The following is a 15,585-nucleotide window of genomic DNA, read 5'->3' as shown; positions in this document are numbered from 1 at the left end:
AACTGAGAATAACTTGGCTGGTGCGTCCGGCGCGTAAAGTACGCACGGTTTTATATTTAGACCTCCGGAGACGCGGTGATAACATTGCAGTCCGTGTCCGGGGCTGATTGTGTCCTGCAGAATAAACAGCGTTCCTGTGGAAAAGCGTCAAAAGCGGCCTTGGAGGCGATCGAGTCCCAAATTAAGGAGAATATATACATCGCCTCCTCCCTCTGTCCTCACCTCCTCCTCCAACTTCTCTCTCTCTCTCTATCTCTCTCGGGGATCTAGTCGGATCCAGTCTGGGGGAAACTGGAGTTCCTGGTGCGAGATAATTGGCACATGATGTGGGTTAATGAGGCGGAGATGCGCGGGGACAAACTCAGACGCGCCCCGCTCCAGCGACGACAAGTGTGCACGGAGTGAGCGACGGGAGGAGGAGAAGCCGGCGGAGAAGAGCGAGACTTAAGGAGTTAACCCCGGAGGGAGAGGTGGAAGGAAATCGGAGACGGAAGGAGATTACGCACCTCAACCTCCTCACGTTCGTGCTATGGAATCGGGGCAAAGCGCGCAGGTGACTGATATGGCGGGGGAGCACTCCGCCGGGGCCAGCGTGGCGGAGCGGGACCGGACCGACGTGTCCAGCCCCAGTCCCCCGTTCAAGCAGCGCTCCCTGCGGGCCGTGTACGTTCTGAACGACGGGCTGAAGGCTGTGATGGCGAGCAGCCCCGAGTCCGGAGCCCTGCAGTGTCTACAGAGAGCCTGCGACTCCGAGAGCGCGCTGCTCACCACCGTCACGTTCGGAAGGCTGGACTTCGGGGAGACGTCGGTGCTGGACAGTTTCTACGATGCAGGTGAGACAAGACAAAGTGATCTGACCTCCAACACTTTGAAAAGTCTCGCATTGTTTGTGTAAAGTTTGTCAACAGCCTGTGGAGCCGCGGTTACGCAATGAAAATCTGTTGAAACAGTGATTGCGACAAATTACAACATGCAGAGGAATGCATGCATGTATGTGCACGTCTGAAGTATGTCTTCATATAGATTACAACTTTATTTGATATGGGGGCGGTGTGGCCAAGGGGGGAGAGCGGGCGTTCTCCAACATGAAGGTTGCCGGTTCAAACCCCACTCTTCCCCATCTGCATGCCGAAGTGTCCTTGGCAAGAGACTGAACCCCTAAGTGGCCCCTCATAAATGTTGAGTGTACTAAAAATGTAAGTCGCTTTGGACAAAAGCGTCAGCTAAATGACATGTAATGATATAATAACAACAAGTGTTTTTCCCACAATGACTTTCCAGACACTCGGGGACACCAAACAATATAAATCATAAAGAATATGACAAAGCACTGTCCTGGACATCTTGTGTTCATGAGTGTTGTTGTACAAATCATATCATCTCAAACCTTCTTCTCAATTATTCGTTCTTAAATACGAATTCCCTATTTAGTGATTTAGAATAATACCTGTTCAAATTCTACATGTGCAATATCCACTTTACAGAACCGTAAAAGTTTTATTTACACAAAAAGCTACTTATACTGCTAAGAGTTATAAGTTTAATACATGTGAAGAAGATGATGTTTTTCTGTAACGAGAGTGTGTTCAGATACAAAACCCCAGTTCATTAACAGACAGAGAGGATTTACCCGCAGAATCAAAATATACCATATCTGCATTGACTTGTTGCTTCAGTCGATAAAAGAATCTTTGATTCATGCTCTACATGTGAGTAAATGTACTTGGTTGCAGTTTTGTTGTGTGTGTACATGAGTGTAACCTCTAAATGAAGGCTTCCCGAGCAGATATGGTTTATAATGACTGCAGACATAAACTCCCTTAGCAGATTCATATTATCTAGTATTGTTGGGGTTGTTTATAAAAAGTTTTTATTTGAAGTTGCATTTCATGAAAATTAAGGAATAACTGAAAGCTCCAGGACGGATGACACCCAACTCTCTTCTCTCTCCACTCGTGAAGCTGCAGAGGAGAAACAGGCCTTCAACTATTGTCCAGAGACACAAAAAGATAAATCATCACCAGGGGAATTTAAAGAAGTGGAAGCAAATAACAAGTGTTGTAAAATACTGAATTTACTTCATAAAGAGTTTCTGCAGACGTTTGCAGACATTTTTAAAGTTCTCAAGGGCCCCGATAGATTTCCACTTTTAAGCCCCTCCTGTCATTTAGTTTGATCTTATGAAGGTCAATCTTTGACCTTACAGACACGCTGTTGTTGTTGTTGTTGTTGTTGTTTGTTTCACTCCTCCGCTTCTCAATCTTCCTCCTTCCAGACATCGCCGTGGTGGATATGAGTGACGTGTTCCGGCAGCCATCTTTGTTTTACCACCTGGGCGTCAGGGAGAGTTTCGACATGGCCAACAATGTCATCCTGTACAACGACACCGACCCCGACACTGCACAGTCACTGAAGGTACACACACATACTCACACACTCACTAACACACACACACACACACATGAGTTCCTGCACGCCATACCTTCGCACCTCTTTAGAACAAAGTCATCAACTGAGTTATTTACAGACTAGTGTGTGAGACAAGTGTGTATGTTTGTAATGGTCAGTATGTGTGTGTGGCATATTCAGTGTGTGCTGCCAGGGGGAAGACAGCTGTCCCAAGTGGTTATTTGGCAGTGTAACACAAGAGTACACAAACACACACACTAACACACACACACCAAATCTGACACACTTTCTGTTGTTTCTCTCTGCAGGACATGGTGGCGCAGAAAAACACGGCAAGTTATTTTGTGTGTATGTCTGTGTATGTGTGTGTGTGTGTGTGTGTGTGTGTGTGTGTTTGTGTATGTGTGTTTGTTTCCTTTTGATTTATGTGCACAGACTGTCTCAAGCTATGTGTGGAAATAGTATTCGTGACTATACATGTTGGTCCTCACACACCTGCATGTATGCACACAGGAATACACAACACACAAACACACACACACACACACAAACACACACACACACACGTGCAAGCCTCCTGAGTTGTACCATTGTATTATTAGAGGCAGTTACTTATAGCAAATTATTTAATGTGTGTATATTGTGTTTGTGTGTCCTTGTGTGTGTGTGTGTGTGTGTGTGGCACAGGCCACTCGTCCTCCAGTGTTAGGTTTTCCGTGGGTTCCGTTGCCTCCAGAGTACAGAGGCTCTGGATTGCGCGATAAAGTAGGTACCATGCTGCCCCAAAGCATGCTGGGAGATTCTAGACTAATAATAACAGCGTGGACGAGGGGCTGAGACCAGTGAGCCTCCAGTGGGATGTTGCATGAATAACAAATGAAATCCTCTCACAATGTGCAGTTAACTAAGCCATGATGTTTGTTTTATTGTGTTTTTTTTTTGTCATTTATACATTTAAGTCATGTAGCTAATGATCTTATCCAGTGACAAACAAACAAAATAAACACATGTGAAATAACACTATAGAGGATCTTTCATAGTAATAAATACTAAATCAGCTAAATAACAAGAAGAAAGTGGAAGAGGAGAAGGCTACTCATCAAAATAAACTTTAAAGATGAAGCAAAAAAGATCACAAAAGAAAAGGCAATAAGATGTGGAGATGCAGAGTGTGTGTTTGTGTGGATTAGTTTGTGTTACACTGGATATTGAGCTTGTGTTAAAGTTTGCTGATGCCACTGAACATCGGATCCTCCTCATTTATCACCGTCTAATCCACTTTCTCTCCATCCCATCAGCCCGTCCCTTATTACTCCTGCTTTCCTTGATGTTTATGTTGTGTTGTTGTGTTTTCTCTTCCCCCTGCAGGCCTCCAGTGGGAACTACTACTTCATCCCCTACATCGTGACGCCCAACCACGAGTACATGTGCTGTGAGAGCGACGCCCAGCGCAGGGCCAGCGAGTACATGCAGCCCAGCTGGGACAACCTGCTGGGACCACTGTGCGTCCCCCTGACCGACCGCTTCACCAGCCTGCTGAAGGACATCCACGTCACGTCCTGGTGAGAGTCACACGCAGGACAGGACGTCCACTTCAAGGGGTATTGAGGACAGCGTGTCCCAGCATGCATCACACTATCTCGCAAACATAACCAACAAGTGAATTAAATGGCGGTGTTTATGATAAGTGTTTTTTTTAAATGTTCACTGGTCCCCTCGCACAAAACGGCAGCTATTTTCCTTCTCATTTCACAAATATGGAATACTCAATATGACCAAAGCATCATGTCCTCCCTTGTCTTGTTGTCCTCAGCGCCTCCTATAAGGACACCCTGCTGAACGACATCCGGAAGGCCCGGGAGAAATATCAGGGAGAGGAACTGGCCAAGGAGCTCTCCCGCATCAAGCTCCGGATCGACAACACCGAGGTCCTCACGCAGGACATCGTCATGAACCTGCTGTTCTCCTACCGAGACATTCAGGTACTAACACAACACAACACACCTTCAATATATACACATGAACAAAATGAAAACACAATTTCTTCCATCCGACCACCAGGACTATGACGCCATGGTGAAGTTGGTGCAAACCCTGGAAATGTTGCCGACTTGTGATCTGGCAACTCAGCCCATGATCCAGTTCCACTACGCCTTCGCTCTCAATAGGTAAACAACAACAACAACAACAGCAACAACACAACAAGCTTAATTTTCACCTCTTAAATCGGCTTTTGACCTTATTTTAATTTATCAAGCTAAGTTTTAATCACTTATACAAACGTATTAAATGTACAGCATGCTAAATTCTACTATACTATTAATTATACAAATGTAGTAGATATGATAGTAGTTCCCTGTCGATGTGTGTGCAGGAGGAACAGTCCTGGTGACAGGGAGCAGGCTCTCACAGTGATGCTTCAGGTGCTGGAGTCATGTGAGCATCCTGCACCCGACATGTTCTGCCTCTGTGGACGAATCTACAAGGACATCTTCCTGGACTCTGACTGTAAAGACATGATAAACAGAGACAATGCCATTCAGTGGTAAGAGCTCGGGGTCTCATGTCTGTGTTTGCTGTGCACGTCCTCCTGGGTGTTCGTTAACAAGGTGCCGTCCTCCACCTCCAGGTACAGGAAGGGGTTCGAGCTGCAGCCCACTCTCTACTCCGGGATCAACCTGGCCGTCCTGCTCATCGTGGCCGGGCAGCAGTTTGAGAGCTCGATTGAACTGAGGAAAATAGGTGAGAGGAGCCTGAACCTGACCCTCCTCGACAAATTGATGTTTTTCCCTCTTGGTCCATCCTGATAAATCATGTCTTAGGTGTGAGGTTGAACAGTTTGCTTGGACGGAAAGGATCCCTGGAGAAGATGAACAACTACTGGGACGTGGGACAGTTCTTCACCGTCAGCATGTTGGCCAGCGACATCCCCAAAGCTACTCAGGCTGCAGAGAAGCTCTTCAAACTGAAGCCACCTCTCTGGTAAACACTTTTATTTAAAGACTCCTTCAGGCACAGCACAACAATCTGAATAATCAATCTCAATCCTCATATTCATTTCATCTTTTCTCTCTTCCAGGTATCTGCGGTCGGTGGTGCAGAACCTGCAGCTGATCCAGAGGTTCAAGAAGCAGAACCTGGAGTATTCTCCTCAGAGGGAGCGACTCAACTTCTGGATGGACATCATCGTGGAGGCGACGCAGCGCACCACCAACCGACTGCGCTTTCCAGTACGAGACACCCAACCCACACACACACCACCAGACACAGTATTCAGAGCCAAATGTAAACCCATCTCTTCATCTGTTCTTTCTCAGGTGTTGATTCTGGAGCCAACGAAGGTTTACCAGCCCTCGTATGTGTCCATCAACAACGAGGCCGAAGAGAAGAACGTCTCCATCTGGCACGTTTCTCCTGCTGAAACTGTAAGAATGTTCCTGTCTCTACCACAGCAGCTTATTGCATCCGACATCCGCCTGTTTTAATACCTATTGTGTAGATGAGTAAATAGAAAATGTGCAGAAAGTTTGACGCATTGGACAAACTGGGCTTGTCTGAGGTTTAAAGTTTGTTTATTGATAAAAAACAAAATGCAATGGAAACAGAAATAGTGAATAATTGCCATAAAGGATGTGACGTGGCAGATGACACCTCACTCATCAATTATAATAATGATCATAATGTTTGCATAGCAGGAGGGGATGGAAATACATTTTTTATTATGTATGACTTTGAGTGAGTCCTAAACTGTGCAACTAAAACTATGAAATCACCTTCGTTACAGAAGGGTATACACGAGTGGAACTTTACTACAATGTCCATAAAAGGCATCAGGTATGAAATTAACAAATTGTTTCAGAGGAATCATGAATATTTGATTTATTATATTCTAATAGATCTTTTTAATTCTACCCTCTGATCCGACTTCCCTGCAGCATCAGCAAGTTCGACGAGCGCTGCTGCTTCCTCTACGTCCACGACAACTCCGACGACTTCCAGATCTACTTCTCCACTGAGGAGCAGTGCGGTCGGTGAGGACACACACCTCTAGATGTGTCTGTGTAGGTGTGTGTGTGTGTGTGTGTGTGTGTGTGTGTGTGTCTGTGTTTGTATCGTACGTATGTGCATTTGTATCACAACGTGACCTGCCAGCTGGGAATGGGAGCTGATGTAGTGTGTGTTGTGTGTGTGTGTGTGTGTGTCTGTGTGTGTGTGTGTGTGTACATGTGCATCAGATTCTGCTCCATGGTGAAGGAGATGATATCTGATGGGACAGGAAATGCTGTGGAGCTGGAAGGGGAAGGAGATGGAGACACACTGGAGGTCAGCGGGGTTTGCACATATTTGTGTAGCGAGTACATTATGACATTATTTAACAATATTTGTGTGTGTGTTATCAGTATGAGTATGACACAAATGAGAAGGAGGACAGGGTGGTGCTGGGGCGAGGAACCTACGGAGTGGTGTTCGCTGGGAGAGACATGAGCAACCAGGTCCGGATCGCCATCAAGGAGATTCCAGAGAGAGACAGCAGGTGGGCGCTTGTAGTCCAAAACCATAATGACCCAGGATAATAGATATCAGTCGGGTTTGTACCAGAAGGCTTTGTATGAGGCAGGTTGATGAACGGATGATCCTGACCTCTGTCTCTTTCTGTGGATCAGATACTCGCAGCCGCTTCACGAGGAGATCGCTCTTCACAAGTATCTGAAGCACAGGAACATCGTCCAGTACCTGGGCTCTGTGTCTGAGAACGGATACATCAAGATCTTCATGGAGCAAGTGCCTGGAGGTAATTATTATTATGTGTGGGGGAATATCTCTATAAACACTGACAAATTGTAATATAGGACATTTATCTGAACCTCAAAGAGGAATATGAAACACATGGAGAACATATAATTATTTATTGTATTTGTCGATCTCAACCCGAGCTGGACGGCAGATGTTCTCACAAAGTGTCTTTTATCGAGATCGATGCTTGTGACCTCTGGGTTGCTGGGCGGTCTCTCTAACTGCTTGGTCGTCTTCCCGTTTCATGATAGGTTATGGACACTCCTTCTCTCCTCTCTCCAGGAAGCCTGTCGGCGTTGCTGCGGTCGAAATGGGGTCCGCTGAAGGAGGCGACGATCATCTTCTACACCAGACAGATCCTGGAGGGGCTCCGGTACCTGCATGAGAACCAGATCGTCCACAGAGACATCAAGGTACACGGGATTATGACGTAGATTCTACGTTTCCTCAGTCCTTTATCTTTCTGACAATAAGTCTGAACCAAAATAATCCGGTGATCTCTATTTACACAAAATAAAACTTGAAAGCGAGTTCCGCAGCTTTACTTTGAAAGGCAGCAGGCCAACTCTCAAAGCCGACTCACTCTGAACAACCCGCCTCACCTTCTCTGCTCCCGTGGATATTTCTCACGTCAGACATTTTGACATTTCAGCAGGTGTAAGTAATTTAACTCTGTTTCTCTCAAGTTATCTGCCACTGAGAAAACACATGTTGTAGCAGGAGCCTGTAAATAAAAACACCGAACAATATTACAGCCTCAATTGATGTTATTAATATCGTCTGCTGTGGACAAACTGATCCAAGTGCTGGAACAGAAACCAAGTTTATAGAGTAACACCTTGGTTTTTCCCAAAAAGCAGATTATAAGAGATGAGTTGGCTCAGTATAAAAATGTAAGTTGTGTCTGTCTCTCTGTCTTTTCCTCTGTCTCTCCATCAGGGGGATAATGTCTTGGTGAACACCTACAGTGGCGTCTTGAAGATCTCCGACTTTGGTACCTCCAAGCGTTTGGCAGGAGTCAACCCATGTACAGAAACGTTCACAGGTAACTTATTTACTCACTTGATTCTTCCTGAAATTAATTGCTAATATCCTGAACACAAAAAACAAAAGTACACATAAAAAAACATTTGAAGAACTCTGAAGAACGTCACATGAGGATAAAGACCTTGTCCAAACAAGGATGTGAAACAGCTGCATCAGCGAGATTAAAAACCCTCTCAGTAAAGTCCCGTCACACTTCATCACGCAGTAATCCAGTCTGAGCTTCATAAGAGGAGTCGTAGAAATTCTGCCGTCTCACACCAACTCTCAGACTCAGAAGTGTAAATATCGAATGACCCTCAAAATGTCATGAGCCTCTATCAGCGGCTATGGAAACACCGGGACACACGAGTGCCCACGAACATGTGGACGTCCCCTCTCCATCTGCTCGTCTCCAGCAGCCAGCGAGCTGCGTAATTAGATCAGCTAATCAAGCAGAGGCAGAATGGTGTTTACCTTTCATTAGCAGGTGTGTATATATATATATGTGTGTGTGTGTATGTGTGTGTGTGTGTCCTTATTTCTTTCTCCTCTGCTGCTCCTCTGATGCTGATCTTTTTATAGCTCTCTCTATCTCCCTCTCTCTCTGTTTACATCAGTATTTAGAGCACAGATGCCAAATCTGCTCAGAATCAGAGGACACAGACAAAATAAGACGTAATGATAAAACGATTTGTGAGGTCACATTCCAACGCCAAGGCCCAACGGTTCCCCTTCGATTCAGACCAGCTGCACCCAATCTCACACGCTCGTCTGTTTCTCAGGTACGCTGCAGTACATGGCGCCAGAAATCATCGATAAGGGCCCTCGAGGGTACGGGGCCCCGGCCGACATCTGGTCCCTCGGATGCACCATCATAGAGATGGCCACCGGGAAACCGCCCTTTCACGAGCTGGGGGAACCACAGGCGGCCATGTTTAAGGTTGGTTCCTCGCCCCCTGTTATCTGTCAGGGATAAGAGAACCGTGGATTTGATTTGCCGACCCCGTGTTACAGGTGGGCATGTTCAAGATCCACCCGGAGATCCCAGAGTCTCTGTCGCCGGAAGCCAAGTCGTTCATCCTGCGCTGCTTCGAGCCCGACCCCAACAAGAGAGCCATCGCCTCCGACCTGCTCAAAGACACGTTCGTCAGGCACAACGCGAAGGGCAAGAAGAGCAAGATCGCCTTCAAACCATCAGGTGAGTCAACGCACACAGAGAAACTGTATACGTGCAGAAACTCAAACAGCAGAGAAAACTGTATTATTCAATCATTTTGTAAATCAAAGACTGGACAAAACTTTCTACCTTTTTTGTGTTTCTTATTTTCAGACTACATCCATAATGTTTCCCTGCCGGTGCAGTTGCAGTGCGAGACCATCGGGAGCAGCAGCAGCGAACCCGGCTCCGTCAGCCCCGACTGTGACTCCAAACACGACGTCTTCTTCCTGAAGAAGAAAAGCTCGGGCTCCGAGAACCTGCTCAAACCCCCCAACTCCAACTACCTGAGGTGTGCACGTGTGTTCAGATCGAGTCAGTGAGGTCGTTCACGTGAGACTCGGGATCAACTCACAACTCAGACAAAACCAGATCTTCCACTTTAACTCAAATGAGATTCAGTCTGAGGAGATTAGAGAATCCAAATGAAAAACCACAGGATGCTAAATATTTAAATGAGGTGTTTCTGCTGTCAGAACAGTTTGTGTGGAAGGATGTGAATGAATGTGCACGTGTTTGCATATGTGTTTGCATATGTGTGTGTGTCTGTGTGTGTTTGGCTGGCAGGTGGTCTTGTTGTGCTCTCATTGTGCTCCACTACCTTTTACAACACTGACATAATGAGGTCTGATCATTTTATGAGCTTCAGCTGATGGCTGAGCACACACACACACACACACACACACACACACACACACACACAAACACACACTTGCACACACCTGCACATGTGTGTGTGTGTACACACGTGCACGACCTGCGGCGCTGACTCATGCTGCCTCCTGCACTTCCCTGGGCACACACAGTAGCCAGGAGAAGCTTGTATCTGCAAATAAACAGACCGGTGCCTCACGCTGTTGTAAATCATCAGTGTCCTCATGTCTTGTTTATATCACTGTGAGATCACTCTGTGTGTGTCTGTGTGTGTGTGTGTCAGTGTGCCAGATGAGGGGTCGGTGTCGGAGGACCGCAGTGCCCCCCCCTCCCCTGAGGACAGGGATGGCGGTCTGTTCCTGCTGAAGAAGGACAGCGAGAGACGCTCCATTCTCTACAAGGTCCTGAATGACGACCAGGACAAGGTCATCTCCTACCTCAAAGAGAACCACATCCAGGTGTGTGTCAGGGCCGGGTCCACCGGGTTTGTGAGGACCAGTTTGACTTATGGGACGTTCTGGAGAAAAGACGTTTTGGGAAAGAGCCTCTTCTTAAAGACAGACACAGCTTGAAAGGCCTGTTTTAGGGTTAAGACTTAGCACCAAGGTTCAGGTTAGGATTGGGTTTAGGCTAGGATTAAGTTTCAATGGTTATGGTTAGTGTAAATTGAGAATATAAATTACAGACACCAGACTGAAGTAGTTTGCCTTGTGATCCAGCAGAGGGTGCTCCCTACTGCACTTCATTTAAAATTCATTCAAAGTTGTTTGTTGGGAAAAGTTACAGACCTATAAGGGGCTAAGAAAACAAGTATATCAATGAGTTTCCTCACAAACTGATTAAACAATTATGGTTCTGATAAAAGTTACAAAAAGGAAAAACAATTACAGTGTTCCTTTAGAGCCCCGGAAGCTAAATCAAATGTTAACGTCTCTATATGTGTGTGTCTGTGCATGTAGGGCATTGAGGAGCTCCAGCTGTCCGTGGATCACATCAAGCAGATCATCTGCATCCTGAGAGACTTCATCCATTCCCCCGAGCGGCGCGTCATGGCCGCCACCATCTCCAAGCTCAAGCTGGACCTGGACTTCGACTCCACCTCCATCAACCAGATCCAGCTGGTGCTGTTTGGCTTCCAGGACTCGGTCAGCACACACACACACACACACTCACACACAGACACACACAAACACACACACACCGCAGGGAGTTCACACACTGGCTCATTCAGTGCAGCCAGAAACTGATGATGTTGCTTTATGAAACAGCAGCGCGGTGCAGGAATGAGCAACAATGATACAAACCGCTGAGAGAGCAAATATATGTATTAAAAGGAATATTTTTAACTGTTATAAATCTCAATGAAATATTTCTATAAGATTAATATTTATTTATCTCAACATCCAGCATGAAGGAGAATCTACAGTGAACATACAATAAATCATTTTCCATTATACTGAAAGTTAACTAATCACACAGAAACTTTAATATTAAAAACATAACTATGACTATTATCTTCCACTGCTTCCAATAGATTCTACAAACTGGAGCCTTAATGGGAATTTTCTGATTAGTTTATACAATTCACAATTATAACCAGTAACAAAGTGATAGAAACTATTGATTGTCAACTTCTGAATCATGTGTTACACAAACTGTTGTCTGTGTGTGTGTGTGTGGTTTTAGATCTGAAGTGTCCTCTCATCTGTTTGTGTGTGACGCTCTCAGGTGAACAAGGTCCTGAGGAATCATCACATTAAGCCTCACTGGATGTTCGCCATGGACAACATCATCCGGCGAGCGGTGCAGGCCGCCATCACCATCCTGATTCCAGGTGGGGGCGGAGCTCTGGTCACTAACTGGTGGACACATGCTAACATTTAGAACATCTGTCCTTCATTTGAAAGTTGAAATAAGACATTAGAGCTAATTAGATTATTCAATTAACTAATTAGCAATTAACTGTAAAATATTGATGATTTCTTTTTTTACTGTGCATACACATTCTGGGTCTGTGACCTCAACCTTTGACCTTTGAACTCTGGACCTACAGAGCTGCAGACGCACTTCGGCCCGGCGTCCGAGTGCGACGGTGCAGAGAAGGAAGTCGAGGTGGACGAGGAGGAAGTGGAGCTCGGTCCCGTTTTAGCTCCGCAAGCCGACGACCCCGCCGCTACGACCGACCCCACCCACCCCGCCGTCAGCACGCTAAACTCCACCCACTCCCACGAGCCCCAGCGCACCCCTCTGCAGCTGGGCGCTCAGCTGGGACGACTCAAACAGGAAACAAACAGGTGAACCCACGCAAGCATCGAAACCCTGAGGCGTGGGGTTTTCAATCCTCGTGATCACGATGCCTCAGAAACGCCTGGAGGGAATTCACACGTTTATTGTGACTTGAGGAGAAGGTCACATGTTTTTATTCACAACTCTAGCCCTTGTTCATAAACTATGCAAAAATAAACCCTTACTTTTTTGGATCTAAATTGTTTTGGCGCAGGCGGTAATTCTCTTTTGTTGTGGTTAAAGTAGGTCAGGTATTTTTCAACACGTACCTTCCTGCAGACACACACACACACATGGAAATCTGCCCCAGGCCGTTCTACGTATTGTGCACTTAACTCGTGATGATGAAAGTCGTCTCACGTACCGGAAGTAGTGGATGTAATGGAGGGAATGTGCCCTAACCAGCACAGAAGCGTAAAAGCTCACACGTTTGAAAACAATATGCAGCGGCTCCAGAGCTGCACACAGTCGCTGGTTCTCTTTAAAACCCACAGACTGACGCCACACAGCACCAGAGCGGCAGGTGGCATCCACAGAAAAAACCTCATGTGGCGTCAGATTTAGTCCATAACAAAAACACGTGGATGTTTTCACGATAATGACGAGTAACCCCTGCCCCCTGCAGGCTGCTGGAGGAGCTGCTGCAGAAGGAGAAGGAGTATCAGCAGATCCTGAAGCTGACGCTGCAGCAGAGATCTCAGGACATGGAGCTGGTCAGAGTCCGACACAGACCTCCAGGTAAACACACCCTGACCGATCTACCGTCTTCTTTCTCATGGGGACGTCTCTAAATCGTCTTTATTTTCCTCTTTCAGACATTTCACCTCCCTCCATCTTCCACGTCCCAGCCGACCACGAGCCGGACAAGCAGCTCGTGGACTGGCTGAAGGAGCAGGGCGCGGACGCCGACACCATCGATAAGGTGCAGTATCTGAACTGGTTTATAATTTGTTTTTGTTTGTTGCCACTGAATGCCTCACAGCTGTTCCTCTTTGTTTCCTTCCCTAGTTTGTGCTGGACGAATACATGCTGACGGACATTCTCACTGAGGTTACCAAAGACGACCTCCGCTGTCTACGTCTACGGTAGCTTCTCCTTTATATCATGCGCTTCCTGTCCGTAGAACTAACATGGACCTGCACTGCAGCCCGCCACCAGGGGGCGATCAACACGGTTTGGCTTCACTTTTGATGTGCTCTCATGTCCCAACCTGCTTCTCCCCCTCAGGGGCGGAGTCCTCTGCCGCATCTGGCGAGCCATCCAGCGGCACCGAGAGCGAGAGCGGCTGACGAGCGACCGGCGCTCGGAGGACGATGCATGACGACACACGTGGACTCTGATCTGAAGAAACACGCACATCCGCTCTATGCTGGCTCGGCCACGTGCCGCTCTCTCTCCTCTCTCTGCCCGCACTGTTCCTTTAGTTGTTGTCTCTGCGTCGCTCACACACGACAAACTGAGTCTGTGCTCGTCCTCACAGAGTCAGGCCTGATCCGACCAAAGCGCTTTACCGCCGGCACTTCTCTACGTATCTTTATGTGCACTTAAATATTTATTTAACAAGTGTATACAAGGGACCTGAAAATGATTTCCTCTTGCGTATGAAACGTCAGCTTTAGAATTGAAATATTAACGGAGACACGTGATGCCTTTCAGGGTTTCTTCGTACTCTAAAGGATTTTGTAAATATACGAGTTAAAAAGCCCACAGCTGCTGAGACACCTCGCCCGTCGTCTGATTCTTCTGCATCATCGCCATCTTATGACATCACAACGCCCCACATCTGCATAATACACGCCCAGATGCTTGACTGCCACGCCCCCTTAAAACGCCAAGAGAGCTGAGGCCCAAGATTACAGACGTGCCATGGAAGCAGCCGACCAATCTCATCAGAGCGAGCCAGCTGGCCAATCAGAGCAGACTGGGGTCTTAAAGAGACAGGAGCTAAAACCAAGTATTACAGACAGAGGCTGAAAAGAGGTGCAGCAGCAATGCAAAGTGTGAGGAAAATGTTCTGATCGTTTTCAAGTCATAACCCAAAGTTAAACTATCAACATGTAAATGACCATCGTACATCCACTTTACTGAACCAGTAAGTCCCAAACATTTGTATCTTGTGACGCCTCAAACACCGTATAGCCTTCATGTCTCCTGGCATCATGAGCAGGACAACCAAATAATAATTAATATTTTAAATTAAGAGGTTTGAGGAGGCAAATATTTGTGATTAAGAAGAATAATGTCATGAATTTTTCATAGATTTATTTCAGTTTTATCTATATTTTGGGACTCCATTGGGAAGCTGACTGCCAGATGGGAATAACCACTTAAAACAACCAGAATTTTGAAAGAGTATATATGTGCATCTCTTTGCACGTACTCCTGCCAACTCACCAGTATTACCAGTGTCTCCACAACCTCCAGACTGATTTATGTGTCTATCCTCATTTTGGGTCCGTCCCCTCATTTTTCAGCCAAAGCGTAACCAAGACAAATGACTCGAACTCTTCTAGTTTCAGGTTGAATTGTGAATTATTTCCAAAACACACAAACTAATGCGTACACTTCCTAAAGCCCTCGCCTGTCACCTAAAGCCTTAACTCTTGCAAAGTGAAAAACCGCCACACTGAGATGAGCGATTGACCCGTGCAAATATTGATCTCCCTGATATTCTCAATGAATTATCTGTAATTTTCTCCTCTGTGTGAACTTGTATTCAATTTTATTTTTTTGTATTCACACTGTTATATGTAATTATATGCTTGTGTGTTTCCTGGTTGCTTTAGAGCTGCAATAAACCTGGGAATAATGGACGTATCTGTCTCTGAGGTGTTTATGTGTGTGTGTCTGTGTGTGTGTGTGTGTGTGGGGGGGGGGGTGATAATCAGTAATTAAATATAACACTTTCACCTTGTTGAAGCCATTTCTTATGTTTTAATACTTTTAAAATGCTTCTGTCCTCGTATTTTTTACTTCTGCCATAATCCTCACCGAGTTTCACCTGATAAGAGGAGACAGAGAAACTCGAGACTCAACCTGTGAGTTTAGACAAACCTCAGTGTCTGTAACACCTTCAGTAAACACCTGCAGTCACTCCTTTGCCCCGTTATATGTCCCAACATCTCGTTGTCCACCTGAAACCTGTCCTCTCTCCGAATCCCGTTCGCCTACATTCTTTCTCTTCCTCCCTCACTTATCTG

General features: G+C 46.1%; 1 protein-coding gene across 1 annotated transcript; it reads left to right on the top strand.

Annotated features, from left to right (window-relative positions):
• The first annotated feature begins 156 nt into the window (after positions 1 to 156).
• On the top strand, positions 157 to 15,198 carry map3k15 (mitogen-activated protein kinase kinase kinase 15). The gene is made up of 30 exons (XM_062379947.1): positions 157 to 833; positions 2,276 to 2,415; positions 2,718 to 2,741; positions 3,097 to 3,174; positions 3,778 to 3,971; positions 4,223 to 4,391; positions 4,471 to 4,577; positions 4,784 to 4,954; positions 5,039 to 5,151; positions 5,232 to 5,391; positions 5,489 to 5,639; positions 5,727 to 5,834; positions 6,194 to 6,243; positions 6,345 to 6,440; positions 6,645 to 6,732; positions 6,810 to 6,943; positions 7,074 to 7,201; positions 7,486 to 7,616; positions 8,143 to 8,248; positions 9,012 to 9,169; positions 9,244 to 9,427; positions 9,560 to 9,737; positions 10,383 to 10,557; positions 11,059 to 11,244; positions 11,828 to 11,933; positions 12,153 to 12,393; positions 13,011 to 13,123; positions 13,201 to 13,307; positions 13,394 to 13,470; positions 13,613 to 15,198. Exons 1-30 carry the CDS (start codon positions 530 to 532, stop codon positions 13,704 to 13,706), a joined length of 4,071 nt encoding a protein of 1,356 aa, XP_062235931.1. The 5' UTR covers positions 157 to 529; the 3' UTR covers positions 13,707 to 15,198.
• Positions 15,199 to 15,585: the final 387 nt, after the last annotated feature.

This window comes from Platichthys flesus, chromosome 21 (assembly GCF_949316205.1).
Source record: "Platichthys flesus chromosome 21, fPlaFle2.1, whole genome shotgun sequence".
NCBI classification, from domain to species: domain Eukaryota; kingdom Metazoa; phylum Chordata; class Actinopteri; order Pleuronectiformes; family Pleuronectidae; genus Platichthys; species Platichthys flesus.
The sequence above is the reverse complement of the archived record's forward strand: the minus strand, read 5'-3'. Positions and strand labels throughout refer to the sequence as shown.